We start from the raw sequence: 18918 nt of genomic DNA, 5'->3' as shown, positions 1-18918 counted from the left end.
TATTTTGGTAGTACCCGATTGGCCTACACAACCATGGTTCCCAGTGGTACAAAACAAGGTGTTAGAACCATATATTACCATCCCACATAAACCAGACTTATTGCTACATCCCGTAACAGGGGATAGCCACTCATGCCATAAATATTTGAACCTATTAATTTGTAGAGTTTAAAAACACCACTTCTACAACTGGGACTAACGGACCGAACAGCGAACATGATCTCGGCGGCCCAAAGACAATCGACTAAAAAACAGTATCTGGTCTACATCAGGAAGTGGGAAATGTACTGCCATAAAAACAACATCACCAACAGAAACATGAACATCCCGTCTGTTCTGGAATATCTGGCAGGCCTCCACTATGATGAGGGGCTCAGTTACAATGCCATCAACAGCGCCAGAAGTGCTCTGTCGACTTACCTATGGCAAGGGACAGAGCGTTACTCTGTAGGGACTCACCCACTGGTAACAAAGCTCATGAGGGGAATTTTTAATACTAATCCCCCAAAAACCAGGTACTCCCAAATTTGGGATGTAAGCATTGTCCTGAAGACGCTCAGAAACTGGTCTCCAGCATCAGCTCTGTCCCTACACAGACTGACTTTAAAAACAGTCATGTTAATGGCATTGGTCACGGCACAGAGGGTACAGTCACTGCATAAACTTAGACTGGACAACATGACTTCCTCACCTGACAATATTACGTTCCACATCTACGAGCTAGTAAAGCAGAACAGACGGGGATCAGCAGGCCTCAATATACTATTTAGGTCATACCCTACAGATGACCGTCTCTGTATAGTTAGACACCTGTCATTATACATCGAGAAAACAAAAATCCTAAGAGGCAATGAGAAGGGACTTCTGATCAGCCACAAGCAACCTCACAAAAGAGTGACGGTCCAGACCATCTCGAGATGGCTGAAACAGGTGCTTACACAGGCTGGGGTGGATACTAACATTTTTAAATCTCATTCCACCAGGGCTGCAGCTACATCGGCAGCAATACAATTGGATGTGCCCATGGACCAAGTCCTCGAAGCAGTAGGATGGTCAGGGGAAAGAACATTCCAATTATTTTACAATAAACCAGTAATGAAATCTGGAATATTTGCAGAAAAAAATTTAAGTTCTGTAAATTAATTCAAACCCATAAAAGGGTTATAATTTGTGTTAATAAATTTTATGATTTCAATGTCGAATTCATGTCCAAATTATGTTAACACTATTCCTCCTACAATCAAGGCAGACGTGATGCATTGACTCGTTTCCACGGCATGAAATCACAGAGCTTTAAAATCTTCACGTAGTCACTCACGTGACTCTGAAGTAAAATAGTAAGATTAAACGAGAACTTACCAGTTTGAAGTTTGATCTGTATTTTATGAGGAGTTACGATGAGGGATTACGTGCCCTCCGCTCCCACCTTTGATCATATACTTAACTGGTATCTCTTCTCTAATCTTACTATGTTTAGTCATTACAGTTGTCTGTGATTTCACACCGCTGCTTTGAAGAATGACACGCATGCGTCCTGGCGGGGTTCTTCACGTAATCCCTCATCGTAACTCCTCATAAAATACAGATCAAACTTCAAACTGGTAAGTTCTCGTTTAATCTTACTATTATTTAGCATGACTTGTTTTTAAACATCATGTGTAAGTATGGAAAGATTCCCCAAAAGACTTAAAGGTCACCAGCACTGTGAAACAGATCAGATGATCCTTTGAGAGAGACAAAAGGCTGGAGTAATTCAGTGGGTCAGGCTGCATCTCTGGAAAAAAGGAATAGGTGACTTCATAACATCACCTATTCCTTTTCTCCAGATATGCTGCCTGACCCGCTGAGTTACTCCAGCCTTTTGTGTCTGCCTTCGGTTTAAACCAGCATTTGCAGTTCCTCCCTACACAGATGATCCTAGGAGTTTGACAGTGTGTTTAGTTGATCCTAACCATGGCAATAATTGCTATGGGAATGGATTGTCCACTGATGCATTTGAGAGTCTAGTTGCAATTTGTAATTAATGAGCAGCTACTAATGCTGTAATTTCCAATCTTTTGCAGGTGAGAAACCTTACAAATGCCATATTTGCCAGGCTAATTTCACACAGAGTGGTACAATGAAGATGCACATCCGGCAGAAGCACATGGACAATGTGCCCAAGTACCACTGTCCTCACTGTAATGCTATAATTGCAAGAAAAAGTGACTTGGGTAGGATCATCTGGATGAAGGAATGCTTTGAAAGTGAAGACAACGAAAGTCTATATTCTATTAACTTATTCTAAATATTCTTCTTACCATGGCGTGGAACTTGCAACAGCAGTGGGCTAGATCTTGCTGACACTGATGTCACATGTAGAGTTGCTGCCTGTAGTCCCTTTGTGTCTATGTATGCTTGCATTGCGTTGCCCCGATGCATTGCTGGATTTCCATCAATACAGCAGAATCTACCTTGAAAACGAGTGCCTTAGGTGGTAGGTTGAGGTGATACTGGCCTGGAAATATCCTTGATGTCCAGCAAAGCTGTGAGCGCATGTTATAAGCTGTAAAAGCTGAAGCTCAAATGTTTCTGACATTGAGAAATGTTTAAACAATTGAAATTAACAATCACAACGTGTACAGTAAACCCTTGGGGGGTGGATGGTGTCCGTTATTGCTGATTGTCCGCTAAACGAGAGGTATTATCGTTGTATTAGTAGTAGAAACAAACAATTGTGGAACTCAAAAGGACACAAAGTGCTGGAGTAACTTAACAGGTCAGGCAGCATCTCAGGAGAACATGGATAGGTGACGTTTTGGGTTGAGACCCTTTTTCAGACTCTCGGTCAGAAATTGGGCCTGAAATCCAGGTGAGTTGATGGCCCTGGCCTGCTGGTGGTTGGAGGAAGAGGTGAGGATTAAGGGAGCCAATGGTTGCAGTCCGTGGGTGGCTGGAGTGCAGGTGGGGATCAGTAGCAGCGGCAGACACAGATTCACTGGGATGTTACCTGGTCTTGCAGAGTTATATGGAGAGATTAGATAGGCTGGGACTTGTTTCTTTGGCGTATAGGAGGCTGAGGGGGGACCTCTTTGAGGTGTACAAAATCACTAGGTGCATGGATAAAATGGACGCTCAGTCTTTTTCCCAGGGAGAGAATTCTGAAACTAGAGAGGTGTAGCCTTAAATTTTTACGATTGATTAATTCGTTGCTTGCAGTCTTATGAATGACTCAGCAGTTAACACTTTTCATTTAGAGCAAAATTGAATATCACAGCAATAGATTATTTAATATTTAGAAATGTTAAATAAAAGCTACTATCTCAATCAACTTGCATTCATTTATTTTCACACCCACTCAGTGCAGTGGTGTAGAAAATTGATAATGAACCTGTTTTATGCCTCTTGTCATGGATAGAAATACAAAACTGGCTGTGACTATTGCACAGAATTATAATCTACCCCGATTTTTTTTTAAAGTTGTCCACAGTGATATTCAGAAATAATGACACTGGTATTTTTTAATCTATAGGCGTCCATTTACGAAAGCAGCATTCCTATACAAGCTCTGGCATGAAGTGCCGTTACTGTGAGACTACGTTCCATGAGCGCTACACACTTATTCAGCATCAAAAGACCCACAGGAATGAGAAACGCTTTAAGTGTGACGAGTGTGATTATGCATGTAAACAGGTACACAGCTCAAGACTATTCAGGTATATGAGAACATAAGAAATGCAGACCATTCACCCCATCGAGCTTTCCTCACCACCTATTAAGGTTGAAGCCAATCACCATACAATGTGCAGCTTCCCCTTCACTACCCTTATTCTTTGATTGAATTAGTGTTCAAAAGTCTATTGGTAAACTTAATGATCGAACATCAACCACCCTTCAGGATAGCAGAGTCCCACACATTTATATTCCTCAGAGAAATGTCCCCTCATCTCCCTCCTAGGAGCCAAAATCGCTATCAAAACATGGGGGGGGGGCACAATTTCTTGGCAGGCTCACACACACGCGCGCCTGAGGCTTCGGCCGTGGGCCCCTGTGGACGGTAACATGGGTAGCTGACCTGGTTGGTGACCGACTCCGAACTCCAGCAACAGCAGCTCCGTCCACCCCGATTCGTGGGGCTTGAATCGGTCCGTTCGCGGGGCCTTTCATCGCCCGGCGCGGCTTAAAATAGTAAGATTAAACGAGAACTTACCAGTTTGAAGTTTGATCTGTATTTTATGAGGAGTTACGATGAGGGATTACGTGAAGAACCCGTTCAGCGCGCATGCGCGGCATACTTCCAAGCAGCGGTGTGGAATCACAGATAGACACAGTTATTTGAAGTAAACATAGTAAAGAAAAGGAGATCAGTTATTAGTTTGATCCATACAATGAGGGTGGGAGCGGAGGGCACGTAATCCCTCATCGTAACTCCTCATAAAATAGAGATCATACTTCAAACTGGTAAGTTCTCGTTTAATCTTACTATTTTACTTCGGAGTCACGTGAGTGACTACGTGAAGACTTCAAAGCTCTGTGATTTCAAACCGTGTAACAGTTTTATTTCACTCACTGCCGAAGTTCTTGAGGGAGGAAGTGTTATCGTAATCAACCAATGAATCTGTTTTTCGAGAAACAAAAGGTATTTATTAACAATAACAAAAAAATAATTGCTCCCCCGGGCTTAAATTAAATATTTGCAGCTTGTAATATTCTGGCTGCAAATAAATCAGGTTTCGTCAACGGCTTATTATAAAAAGTTCTGAATGTCGTTTCCCTCGACCATCCTGCTGTATTCAGAATATGGTCAACCGGTAAGTCCATTCTCTCTGCCGTTGATGTAGATGCTGCCCTAGTGGAATGAGATTTAAATGTATTAGTATCTATTCCGGCAGCCTTCAGTACCTGTTTGAGCCATCTTGAAATGGTTTGGCTCGTTACCCGGCCATGAGATTTCTTGTGGCTGACCCATAAGGCTTTTTCACTCCCTCTGATATTATAGGTTGTGTCGATGTAATGTTGTAGATGGGTCACCACACACAACTGTGGCTCTGGTGGGTAGGCCCGGAATACCACTACTGGATTGGCTGTTCCTGGCCTGCTTTGTTTCACCAGGCCCTGTATGCTGAATGCAATCTGATCTGGGGTGGTCACCATGTTGTCCAGCCTCAGCATGTGCAGAGACTGGACCCTCTGAGCGGATACCAGTGCCATCAACATGAGTGTCTTTAGTGTAGCTTGCTCGAGGCCGAGGGATCTGGTTGGTGGCCATTCCCTGAGGTATGTCAGGACCACACTGATGTCCCAGATGTGGGTATACCTGGGCTTAGGGGACTTGATATTGTAAATGCCCCTCATCAGCTTTACCACCAGTGGATGGGATCCCATCGCCTGTTGTCCTGGCGGTGGCTTGAGATAAGCAGAAAGCGCACTCCGCGCTGTGTTGATGGCACTGTAGCTGATCCCTTCATCATGGTGTAGATGGGCCAGGAACTCCAATACATTGGTGGCTGTGGCTGTTGCATACGTTGTTCCTGTTTCCTGGCAGTACTTCTCCCATTTATTGATGCTGGTTAGGTACTGATGAGGCAGAAGGGAGGGAAAGCATAGAAGAAGAAATTTCCCCAATCCAGCGTGATAGCATCTACCGCTGCTGCCTCTGGGTCTGGTTCCCATGCGACATACATAGGTACCTGGTGATTTAGCCTCGATGCAAATAAATTAATAGCTGGCATTCCATATTGCTTAATAACTTTCGCAAATACTTTAGGGTTTAACATCCATTCGATGTTATCATTGAATTTGCGTGACCTGGTGTCGGCCACCGTGTTTAGCTTACCTGGTAGGTAAGTAGCTGATAGCCAAATATGTCTTTCGACACACCAATGCCAAATTATATTGACCAATTTGTCGCATGATAATGATTTTATGCCGCCCATATGGTTAATGTAAGCCACCACCGTAGTATTAGCAATTTGTAACCGAACATGCAAGTGCCGCATATTAGATACATTTTAAACCATAAAAGGCGCCCAACATCTCTAAATAGTTAATGCCCAGTGTGAGTAGTAATGATGACTCTGTTAGGCCATCTCCCACCTGTGCTGGATATGGAGTTAGTCGCTCCCCAGCCTTGAGCACTGGCATCCGTTTGAATAACTAAAGTAGGGTTAGTGATAATGATAGGGCTAAAACTATGCCAAACGTTTTCTGCCCACCACTGTAGCTCTGATATTGCTGCAGTGGGTAATTTCATGATACGATCATAGTGACCTTTATGTCGTTTTAGTGCCTGTACCTTTGCTCTTTGTAAATTTTGATAGTGCAAAGGTCCGAATTGGGTAGCCGGAAATGCTGCTACCATTTTCCCAATTATTCTTGCTACTTGTCGGATAGTTGGTCGCTCGTTGACCATTAGATTGTTGCATGATTGTGCTAATTCAACCATTTTTGCCTTTGGCAAGGTAACAGTCATATGGACTGAGTTAATTGTGAAGCCCAGGTAGTCCATGATAGTGGATGGCTTCAATTTAGATTTATCTGGATGTAGGACAAACCCCAGACTTTCCAGGAGCTGTTTTGTAGCTGATACTGCTGCCACAGCCAATTCCATCGTTCTCCCTACTATCAGAATATCATCCAGATATGCCATGGCAATATGTTTTTGTTTTCTTAGTATTGCCATGGCTGGTTTAAATATTTTGGTAAATAATCTTGGGGCTGAAGTTAGCCCATTAGGCAATGCTTTATATTGCCATAGCTGCCCCATCCAGATAAATTTTAGGTATCTGCGATGATCCTTGTGTATGGGTACTAGATAGTAAGCATCTTTAAGATCAATGCTTGCCATGAAGTATCCTTTGGAAATCAGTTGTTTGGCAGTAACAAATGTCTCCATTTTGAAATGTATATACTTAACAAATTTGTTTAGTGATGTTAAGTCAATGATGATGCGACAACCACCATCTTTTTTAGTTTTAGTGAATATATTCGATACAAATGCCAAAGGTTCATGTTTGGTCTTTTCGATGACCCCCTTTGTGATAAGTCTCACCAGTTCAGCTTGTCCCTCACGTTTCTCTTTGACGGAGGGAAAAAATACCCTTTGGGGCAAATGTTGAACTGGCCGCGATTTTTCTGACATGAATTGTATTTTATATCCACTAATGCTGTTGAGTATATACTTGTCACTCGTGACATTATCCCATGCTGTTTTGAACAAGTGTAATCTCCCTCCTGTTAGTAAAGCACCCTTACTCTCTATATGCTGGCAGGAACCAGACCCACCTACCTCCAGGGTTATTGTCGTTTCTTCTGTTCCCTTATGTTCCTGAAGATTTTGCTTGTCTGACGTGTTGGCGATGTTGGGGGTTGGCGCATTTTCCATGGGGTCCGCTCTGGGCCCTGATCTAAAAAAGATCTTTGGGGATAAAATGCGGTCCTTGAGCTTTCACCAGTCCCATATTGAGGACGTCGACTGGTGGATGCCGTGGGGTGCTGCCGCTTGGGTATTGTAAGTCTTGGTTTGCTCGTTCCGGGGCCTGCCCTCATGAGGTTGAAAGTTTTTGATGCCTCTTCCGTGTCCTTCAACTTTTTGTTGAGGTCCGTCCCGAATAACAGAGCGTCCGTCTCTGCGGCTGGGGTTTTACACAACCCAGCAAACTTGGGATTGAGTGCAGGTCTTATGATTTCCCGCCGGAAGTTGTTAATTTCGTACTGCGTGTTGCACATTAATGCCAATACATCCTGCTGGCAGGTATCCATCTCCGTGTCTTCCACAGAACGAGCAAAGGCTGTGATGGCCGACGTCAGGAGCCTTAGGATCCGCTGTAGCTTAACTTCATAGTTGCGCATGTGTGCCCCCACGTGCCCCCAGATTTGGCTGTTTACAGTCAGCACTCTGAGGGCCTCACAGTTCTCTGGTGTTTTGTAGAGATCCATCGCCTCAGAAAGCACCTTCTCCTGCAAGGGCTTATTTGAAAGCTGATTAATGCTGGCCGCTAATTTCGGTTCCAGCGGTCTTCCAGCACGTGGGGTTGCTACATAGCGGTCCACCACACCCAGCAGCTCTTCCTGCTCCTGCACCTCCTGCATACTCCCGATCTCGTCCGCCAACCCCTGTTGCAGACCAGCCCAGCCCTGGTCACCAATGCTAGCCTCCAGTAATGAGGGAGCAGAGGGCAGTGTACAGAACACTGTGGAGGGGGTGCTTGACCTCCCTCCGCGAGAGCGCTCTTTCTGCACTTCTCGCTGGAGTACTTGCTCCAAGAGCCGTTCCATGCGGCTGTGTCTCCTCCGTTTAGGTGGAGACGTGTCCCCGTCCGACGAGTCGGAAACCACCCAGTCCGCTGTTCAGGCATTAGCGGGACTGGGCTTGGCACGGTGTCAGGGATGGTGGACCGCTCTATGAGCGGTCCCGCCACCTGTTTCTGTCCCCCTGAGATTGAACGCTCCTCTGGTGGAGTTTTGCGGGGGGCAGTTCTCTGTGAGAGTTTTTTCCTCAGTGTACTCATCTCGGTAAAATAGAAAGAACACACACAACTCTCCTCTCCGTTTCCACCTTCAGTGTACTTACCTAACGGTCCGTTTTTTAAACCTGCAGGTGGAGAGCCTGACTCCAGCTGCCGCCGCTTGTTGCACTGCTGGCGTAATGCCGCGCATGCGCGCTGAGCGGGTTCTTCACGTAGTCACTCAGGTGACTCCGAAGTAAAATCATCCGCGAGATCTTCTGTCGTCGGCGGGGCTTCAACATTGGGAGCTTTGTTGCAGCAATTTGACCGCGGGGTGGTGGAAGACCCGCAGCCGATTTTAAGCCGCACCGGGCTGGGCAATGAAAGACCCCGCGAACGGGCCGATTTAAGTTCCGCTCTATGATCTCCAATCACTGCGCTCTATCCTCAGTCCCACACCCCTACTTCTGCCTCTGACCGACACCTCCCTCCTCCAATCATCGCGCTTAATCATCATGTCCTGCATCCCCAACCCCCCCCCCCCACTGCCTGCTGACCGACGTCTCTCTCGTCCAATCAGTCGATCATCAGTCCCACCCCCACTGTTTCGCGGAAAGTGGAGATTTTTTATTTTTCACCAAATTTCAAAATCCGGATTACAAAACATGGGGGAGGATTGTCCCCCACCTCTCAAAACATGGAGGGGACGTGCCCCCCCCCCCCCCCCCCCCCCCCCCGGATTTCCGCCCACGCTCCCTCCCAAATGTCCACTCCTTTATTCGGAGGCAATACAGTCCCTTCTTCAGACTGATAAGCTATGAGCTCTGAACTGCAAAAGACTATTATTATTTGTTATTTGCACTATATTTGTTATTTATTGAACTTTTTTTCCCCGTTATATACAATGTTTACATATTCACATATTCTGTTGTGCTGCAGCAAGTAAAAATGTCATTGTCCCGTCCGGGACATATGACAATAAAACACTCTTGACTCTACTTTAGGTTCATCAATGTCATTAAACTCTTGGTTCCCCACTACTTCTACTATGTTTATTGTGTCTTCTTCAGTAAAGATAGTTACCAAATGAGTTTAATGCCAAAACCATTTTCCTGTTACAATTTCTTTTGCCTTTTATTTTGAGAGAGCTGTATTTATTTTTGTCAAGTACTTATAGCCTTTTTTTAGATATTTCTTTCCGATCAACTTTCTTTCTGCACCAAATATTCACCACATTAGTGCAATGAGTAATGTAACTTCAAGATTTCAACCCAATCTTGCTGAATTCCTTATACGTGGTTGTTGTTGTTAGGCCTGCATAAGGCTTGTGTTGTCAATGTGATGATGGAAGGTTCTCAGACTTTTTAATTGATCAATTGTGCCACCATATTATTCAACTAGTGGCTTCACATCTGGATGATGGTGTTTGGCAGCATAAATAGGTGGACTAGTAATACAATAATCTAAAGGTAAAAACTTAAATACACCAGCTTCTGGGAGCTTATGCCAATGCATCTGTTCAGTTCAATAGCAGTATGGTTGACTCTGAACTGCCCTCTAAAATGGCAAGCCATTTATTTCAAGAGCAAATAGGAATGAGCATGATTGCTACCCTCATAAACAACACATAAATTGTGAACAGATAGGAAAACAAGGTCAATTGCCCATTCCGCATCTGAAGGGAAGGTTCTCGCATATCTTGGGAAAAGTTTATAGTACTGTGCACGTAATGAGTATCTCTGAAACTAATTGTTACATGGGCTAATACAGATTTTCTTCCTGAAATCCATCTTTTATCTTCAATTGTTACTGGACCTGCTAAATACTCTTTGTTTTAATTCCACATTTCAAACTTTCTATTTTACTCCTTTAATTTCTGAAAGCCACTCTGATTTAAATGAATCTGATTACTAGTGCGGGTGCTATTCTATCCACAGAAACGTCACATGATAATGCATAGGCGTATCCACACTGGAGAGAAACCATTTAACTGCACTCAGTGTGATAAAAGTTTCAGACAGAAGCAGCTCCTGGATCTGCATTTCAAGAAACATCATGATCCCAGTTTTGTTCCAGAGGCGCATGTTTGCTCCTGGTGTTGCAAAAGCTTTACACGCAAGGTACCTTCTTATATTTTGCCTTTATCAAAAGGTGTACGTATTCCGTCAGATACCCTAAATTTCTACCACAGCAGGCAGTTTGCATTGCAGTCTCGGGGCAAGGGAATTATAATGAAGGAATAATTTGCATTTCTCTTAACTGCTGAAAAACATCTGTACATGTTGTACAGTATGTATTGTGAGGCAGTGTGTGCTTTGACTGCTAAGAGTGGCTGCTGGACATCAAAACTATTCATTATAATTTCCAATGTCATGATATTTTATAATGTCCCATAGTATTAGGAGTATTGATCTGATTTGTAGCTGTTAACCTCTTTAAGAAACTTTAGTAGAGCACATGGTCTTGAGCACAGAGGCACACCTTGAGCTGCTGCCAACGACCCTGGTTCAATTCTTAATCTCAATGAAGTCTGTGGAGTTCACACATTCTCCATGTGACTGAGTGGGTTTATTCGCATATCCTAAAGATATGCAGATTGGTAGATAAATTGGTATTTTAAAATGCCCCAATTTGTAGACAGTTTACACTACCATATCTGTGTGCCCACACCATTCAGAACGAAGCACCAACGTTGGTATCTCATTGAACATTTATGCCCTCCACCCTGGCACACAGATGTGGTAGTGTACACTGTCTACAAAATGTAATGACGTTATGCCCAGGCTAGTCCAAGAGCATCTCTCAATTCTGACCTGCTATTCAGAAGGGCAAAGGCAGCTGTAGAGAGAAGTTTTTTTGGCCTTCCATCACAGCAATGTGATGGATGTTTATGTAAATTATGTTGTGTCTTGGGTCTATTTGTTTGTAATGTATGGCTGCAGAAACGGCATTTCGTTTGGACCTCAAGGGGTCCAAATGACAATAAATTGAATTGTATTGTATTGTATTGTTCCATCATCACCGTTTCCAGATTCCTCTCCAACTCGCATACCATCCTAACTTGGCAATGTATCTTCATTGTGGTGCTGGGTCTAAATCAAGTGGGTATATCTTCACCAGAATCTGGGCACCTCTGGCAGGACCAACATACCAACATTTACTGCTCATACTTAATTGACCTTGTGAAGCTGGTGAGGGGATCACCAACAGGTTCCCCTCCACATCTTCTCAAGGTCAATTAGGGATGAGCAATAAATGTTGGGCTTGCCAGTGGTGCCCAGATCCTGAAAAAGGAATAAATAAAAAATAAAAGTTTGGGGTCCATGCTGCTGTGAGTGATTGAAATTGACTTCAGGCATATAATTTGCATGTAACCATCCGTAGCATTGCTTTTTTTAAACTGTAGATTATCCACTTTGCTCTTTAAATTGGGTGTTTACTGATTAGATGTATTTTACTGTATAATTTGAATTCTTCTGATTTTCACCAATTTAAAATGTCAAAAGCTTTCCCATATGCTATTTGAAAACATTGAATGCAATAAATGTTAATCATGCTGAATTAAAAATTTTCATTCTCATTCATGTTGCTTCAAGAATCTCATACGTGGCTTTCAAAACGTGCACATGTATTGTTAACTAAATCTTTGTGTTTGTGAGATGTGCTAGTCAGTAAATGACAGTGATGAATAGATAGGTGATGGAAAGCATTAATATTAATATGGTGAATTTCAGGAAGGCAATTTTGCAGTACACTGATTTTTAAAAAAATGAGAAAACACTCTTGAACAGAAACAAAAATAAAACCCGAAATGTTCCAGTAGCGGATATATATTGACAGTTTTCTCTGAGACGTATGCTCTGCCCCATCTCAATTCATTAGTTAATGGTATTCTGTTATGTCAGTGTCTGAATAGTTTAGTGTTGCGTTTACAATGATTAATCATTCCTGTTTATTAGCTGTACTATTGTTTATTTATAATGCTAAATGAAGATGACGGTGAACATGAAAATGTTATGTACAAACATCAAGCAAAAGTCTGTTGCTTTATTAGAACATCATGAAAAAACATGCCGAGAAGTGCAGGAGTCAGAGGGTGCAAGATAGAGATGCAGCAGTGACAGCAAAGAAAATCAAGAGTAGCAAGATGATGCTGGACTCCAGAAACCCCAAAAAAGCAAAAGAAGGTGCATTTTAAACAAATAACTCGAGCCAAAATTATTATTTGAAAAGATTAATCATCAGATAAAAACTACATTTGCATTTCTGTGAGCAGCATGCTCTGAATTTACCTTGGGTCTGTTATAAGCTAAACTTGTGGGCTTAATAATTTTAAGATGTTTTTATTGTTTAAATATTGATTATGTAACTCTCTAGAATCCCATATTAAACTTTCCCACAGAATCCAAATTTTATGAGCTCGGGTTTCTCTGCCTGCTCCTCTGATTTAACCGTTTTCATCTAGCTATCAGTCATTTGATATCCCTATGTGAATCACTGTCGAATTTTTGTTTAGTGCTCTCTGAATTTGACTTATTCTTACATTAATGTGCAGCATAAATGCATTCATTGTCATATATAAATCCCTTTTGAAGTTTTATTTGGCCAAATGTTCATGCTTAAAGACCTATTTTTACAAGATCATTTTGGATATTGTTGATTGTTTTATAACCTATTGAAAAGTTAGTGCCTTTTGAGGTTTAAGTTTAGGTTTATTATTGTCACGTGTATAGAGATACAGTGAAAAGCAACTGTTTGTATGCTATTCAGTCTTCTTCTTGCGTATGGCGTGCACAGCCTAAAGTTGTAGGACAACTTGTTCTATTTGATCTTATTTGATTGTGCATGCCAGGTTGATTGCATTCGTTGAAACAGGGTGGTTGCAATCTTCCACCCCATGCTATTCAGTCAAATTGGATAATACTATAGATGAATACAATCAAGCCAAACGCGTAGATAGAGCAAAGAGAGAGACACCAGACTGCAGAATATATATTCACAACATTGTAGCATAACAATTCCAGAGAAAAAGTCCAATGAGATAGGTTTGGAAATTGGGATGTAACCTAACTTATGGAAGGACCATTTTGAAGTCTGATAACAGAGGGGAAGAAGCTGCTCCAGAGTCTGGTTTTACATGTTTTCAAGCTTTGGAATCTTCTGCCCAGCAGAATTGGGGAGAGGTAATGAATAGGATGGAAAAGATCCTTGATTATGTTGGCTGCTTTCCCGAGACAGCATGAGGTGTAGATGGAGTCAATGGTGGGGAGTCTGTTCTGTGTGATGGACTGGGGTACAACACTCTGTAATATGCAGTCATGGGCAGAGCTGTTCCTAAATCATGCAGTGATGCAACCCGACAGTTTGTAAGAGAGATATATTTGGATACATCTCCAAGTCAGCAAAAAAATCGGGACAAAAAGCATATTTTTTTTTAGCTCGAGGATGTACGTGGAAACTGTGCTGTACTAAAGATGTGTTTCTGTTCATTATAGATGAGCCTCCAGTTGAGCAAAATACCTCGAAGATCATTGAAAGAACAAATGATGCTCACATTGGAAAGTATGTCCAGACAAACACAGTTGAAGAGGTGGAAAATATTAAAGGAAAGTCAGGTACAGCACTTTATACTGCATAATGGAGATGGAGAGTAAAGCTCAATGCATGTGTTTAACTTTTCAGTTGACTTGCCTGTGATATTCTTTTCTGTTTCTTGGATACTCCACCTGAATTTCTAATAATTGTCAGCTTCAGTTTACCAACTCGGGAACAGTGCTTCAGATCTTAGTACAGCTTTATCTTTCGCAGGGAAACAAATCTAGGCAGTTCCTGGCACAGATCCATGCTTTCACATTTCACAAAATCAATGGTAATCTATATTAACACCGCACCACTTTCCTTCACTAACCCCATATCCCTTGATTTGCTTAATATTTAAATATATACTCATCTCCGTGTTAAATGCATCGATCAACTGAACTTCGACTGCCTTCTTTAGTGAATTCCAAAGATTCACTACCTATGGTTGAAGATCTTTTGTTTACTTCCGTTGTGAATGTTTGGCAGCTTATTTGGAGACTTACCTATGGTTCTAGACACTCCAGTTAGAGGAAACATAATTATGCACTCACCATCAATTTTGTATGTTTCAATTTGATCACCTCACTTTCTTCTAAAATGACTCATTATGACAAACCTACCAATCCAGGAATCAATCCGTACAATCTTTTCTACATACCCTCTCTCCATTGCAAGTATATTTTCCCTCAGTCGGGAGACTGCATCAATACCTAATATTCTAGAGGAGATACAAGGAACTGCAGATGCTGGTTTATACAAAAAACAACATGAAGTGCTGGTAACTCAGTGCATCAAGCGGAGGGTGGGGGGATGGGTTGACTGGCAGATGGTTTGACGACCAGAGATGAAAGACAAAATTTGAGCTACGGTTAGAAGAGGTGCGGATTGTGAAGCCAATGGTAGGAATATAGGTGGAGAGGGAAGGGGAGAAATGGGTGCAATTCCAGATGGGACACAGGGAAGAGAGGGGGAAGATACGTGCAGAACTTCTTGGTGTGCAATTACACGGCTTTATATAATTGGAGCAAGATGTCTCCACTCTTTTACTCAAATCCATCTCTATGCAGGCCAAAGCACAGTTGTCTCACTAATTGATAAGCCTGACACATTAACATACCTTTTTTTGATTGAATTTTCTTTCTAATCATTGTTTCTTTTATTTGCCATTGTTTCTCACCATTTTGTTATCCTTATTCAGCTTATATTCCTCATTTAATTTACTCGATTCCTTTTCACACTGAATATTTTTCTTCAGTCCTCGCTGTTTTCTTCTGTTCTGCTGTGAAGGGTCTTTTTTTTTTCATTTTTCTCTTTCCCCATTTCCTTGACCCAGTGCTTTTGGAACTTTATTGAATTCCAGTTCTCTGGATTTTTTTTCCACACTTCTGAACTTTTATTTTATCCATTTGTCTGATCTATCATCTTTCTCACTACTCTCATTCCCCATTTTGTGGATTTGAATAAATTGTCTCACAGTTTTGAACGTTCATGTATCCTTTACACTTCTGCAGCTGACATGAACCCTGGCCCACAGGATCCTGCAGAGAGTGTTTCCAGCCACATGGACAACAGCAGAAAGCTGGATACACAGCATACTCAAGCCAAGAAAGAGATTACTCCTGAGATGATCCTAAAAGAAATGGTCCTTTGAGGAATCATCTCCTCTCCTCTAACATTTTGTCACTTTTTTTTTTTTACAAGGAGCTGATTAAAAGATATATATATATAATCAGAGTTGAAAAGAAGTTCCAGAGAAATTATTGCAGTTTTTAAGTCTAAATCAGCACACCAAAATAAGGGACAAGATTGTTTAAAAGTGAAGGCACTTGTATATAGAAAATTAAGTAAGAATTTACAACTACCAAGCAACAGTTCTGAAAGCTAGTATTGTGTTATTTTTCAGCTCAGGCTTTTTTTTCATTCATAGTTGTTAGTTGGTAAATGTAAATAGCTGTGTTTTAATGCTTTTTGTTTATATCTTTCTCCAAAGCAAGTTTTGAGAATATCTCTGGGGCTTCGTGGCACGCCTGGACAGTTCCGGCTGATCTTTAGGTCATTGTCTTAGGATTCATTGCCATTGCCAGTTTGTTCAATAATGAAAGGAGAGTTGATGTCTAACGCATTTGTGCAAAACATCGTCATGCATTTTGTAAACTGGTGCTGGTGACAAATTTAGATACCACCTGAAGAAAATTAGCAAAGTTACCAAGTTTTGTTAATTTCCATGATTGGAATAAAAATTGGAGGTAATCAATCAGTGTTTGGTGCCATTAGAAATTGCAATAAATCTACCGCACTTCTGAAATGTGGTTCCATTCACTTCATTGGAAACAAATCCTGAAATATATAGCACATTGATGATTTTCAAAAACTTGTATTCCAGAAGGGTCATGAACATCGGAGCTGAGTCAGTCAGCAGTGGTTGCATCAGAGTTCATCCCAACTTTCCTATTAGGAATAGGAAAATGTCCAGGTTCTATAGAACGATCATTTTTCGATGTTACAGGGAATGGCAAATCATCCAGGTTTCAAGAAAATGTAAATCATCCAGGTTCCAGTAGCTTAAATGCCATTCAATGATTTTTCTATTGATCAGCAGTTTGCCTATCAGTGAAAAGTTAAGAATCGGCTAAAGAAATATAAGAGCATTTTCCAAAAATATTTGAATTACTATTCTGCACCAGTATAGTTAAAAGAGCTTGCAAATCAAATGATGGTCCAAGGCATTTAGATGACATGTTCTGAGTGAACATGGTGGGCTGAGCGAAGACTAATATTGGCTAAAATTTTAATGACATATTTTGCTGGCAAAGGGTGAAATTTACAGTGTAATGTGGCCCAAGCAAGTTGATCAGATGTTGATCTACCATTAACCCTCCACCATTCATCTTTTTATTTCTCAATTCTTCTTTCCCATAACTGCCCATCAAGGCACAGACCTTTCTTTTTCTTAAATTCTTCTGTGTTATTTTGACCATGAATTATTTAAATAAAGTTGTTTTTAATGATATTAACAAATATTTTAATCTTACTGTTGGAAAGAGTTATTAACTTTTGAGATGATTTGTAAAGATGTCCCTTGTATTATGGCCGTTCAGGTAATGGAAATTCGCCTCTAACAAATTCACAAATCACTCTCCAAAAAACTGAGATAAGGAATAAAATTATTTCTCATGGAATTTATGTGAAAAAAGTAAATAAATAAACACAATGTTGTTTTCTACTGTGTTTCTTGATCTGGTTCTTGCCCAGATTTTTAAAGTGGCTTTAAAGCATAAATACAGGAGATAATTGTAAAAGGAAAAATATCATTATCACATCAAGTTAAAGCAGACTTCTTCCTGGCTTCTAGTATTGTCACTTTTTTTTATTCAGTTAAGACTGGGAATCTATGCCCACCCCACCATCTACAGATTGACCAGTTCATCCATCTCATATGTTTCTGAAATCTACCTATGCAAAGTGTGTACTATATAATAACTAACTGTGTATTGTTACTTTCTTTTTGAAGCACTTTGGATGTTTTTTGGCAAATATGAAGCAGTGTGACAAGTTTATTTTCATTGTATTGTGCTATGCAACATTTTTAATCATCCTTTGTCAACTGCACTGTAAAAAAATGAAATGGACCCAAACTTCTCCATTTATCTGAGTTTGCTTGCATTTTCTGTAGTTACCATCACAAAATTAATTTCTGGTACGACGAATGTATGTAGGGTGTTTGTGCAAAATATCCTCTGGTGAACTGGGATCTTGTTTCTCCGGATCCAAATTTCCTCTCCGTCACGTTCATTGGCCAAGGGTATGAAATTAAATTCCGAATCGTATCACCCATTTTGTGTAGCCATCGAGTAACAATGTTTGTGAAATGAAATGACTAATAGGAAAAACAGAGTGATTATAATCTTTGCCTTTCATGTCTTTTTTGTAATTGTTATACATGTCATAATCTAGCATATAGTGGGTGTTTAAAAAAATGGAATTGTTGAAGTTGATGCTTTCCTTCTGTTAAGTTATTTCAGCTGTTTAATAAAACTTTCAAATATGCTGCATTTAATTTTTGTAACAGAAATTATTTATTTCGTGTTTTGTATCTTACACTTAATATAATTGCACAAATATTGTGCTCTCTGAATGCACAGGTGTTTCTTGAGGCACTGCTTCATGTGAAGTGTTTAAATCATTTGTATCATTGAAAATTAACTTTTGTCACAAGCATCTGTAAAATTTGACCTGTTCTGGATGTCAGAAGATTTTCAACCCAAAGAACTGAACAATGAAATTCTTACTTGCTGCAGTTTTGCAGTCACATTAATGCAACAACACAACAAAATAGTAAGATTAAACGAGACCTTACCAGTTTGAAGTTTGATCTTGATTTTATGAGGAGTTACGATGAGCGATTACGTGAAGAAGGGCCGTCCGTCTGCGTGCGCGTCAATCTTCAAAGCAGCAGTGTTAAATCACAGATAAAAAGAAGACCTGAGAATAGTAAGATTGTGAAGAAACTAGAACTTCCATATGACCTTGATAGTATGAGGGTGGGAGCGGTGGGCACGTAATCGCTCATCGTAATTCCTCAAAAAATCAAGATCAAACTTCAAACTGGTAAGTTCTCGTTTAATCTTACTATTTTACTTCGGAATCACGTGAGTGACTACGTGAAAATTTCAAAGCTCTGTGATTTTACGCCGGTTACGAATCCAGGCGTCACACACTGAATGGATTGACCATGGATGAGTGTAATCATTAAAGCATTCAGACATTACATAGTTAAGTAAAGACACTGATGCTTTAAACGAAGGAAAACGTTTTTAAAAAATAGTTACCCCTCCCAACCTTGGGGGGGAAACTAGGAAACAGAACTTAAAATGGTACGAGCAAACACCCCCGGTCCGGCTATGGTTTTGTT

The 18918-nt window shown here is 41.0% G+C and overlaps 1 protein-coding gene across 1 annotated transcript in view; it reads left to right on the top strand.

Moving 5' to 3' along the window:
- ctcfl (CCCTC-binding factor like) overlaps positions 1 to 18049 on the top strand; it is a 46138-nt gene extending 28089 nt beyond the window's left edge. The window contains exons 6-11 of the mRNA XM_033041990.1: positions 2064 to 2213; positions 3512 to 3672; positions 10364 to 10546; positions 12481 to 12613; positions 13922 to 14041; positions 15518 to 18049. Coding sequence (XP_032897881.1) covers positions 2064 to 2213; positions 3512 to 3672; positions 10364 to 10546; positions 12481 to 12613; positions 13922 to 14041; positions 15518 to 15657 — 887 coding nt within the window. The 3' untranslated portion in view covers positions 15658 to 18049. The remainder of the gene's footprint in view (positions 1 to 2063; positions 2214 to 3511; positions 3673 to 10363; positions 10547 to 12480; positions 12614 to 13921; positions 14042 to 15517) is intronic.
- Positions 18050 to 18918: the final 869 nt, after the last annotated feature.

This window comes from Amblyraja radiata, chromosome 23 (genome assembly GCF_010909765.2).
Source record: "Amblyraja radiata isolate CabotCenter1 chromosome 23, sAmbRad1.1.pri, whole genome shotgun sequence".
Taxonomy (NCBI): Eukaryota; Metazoa; Chordata; class Chondrichthyes; order Rajiformes; family Rajidae; genus Amblyraja; species Amblyraja radiata.
The sequence above is the reverse complement of the archived record's forward strand: the minus strand, read 5'-3'. Positions and strand labels throughout refer to the sequence as shown.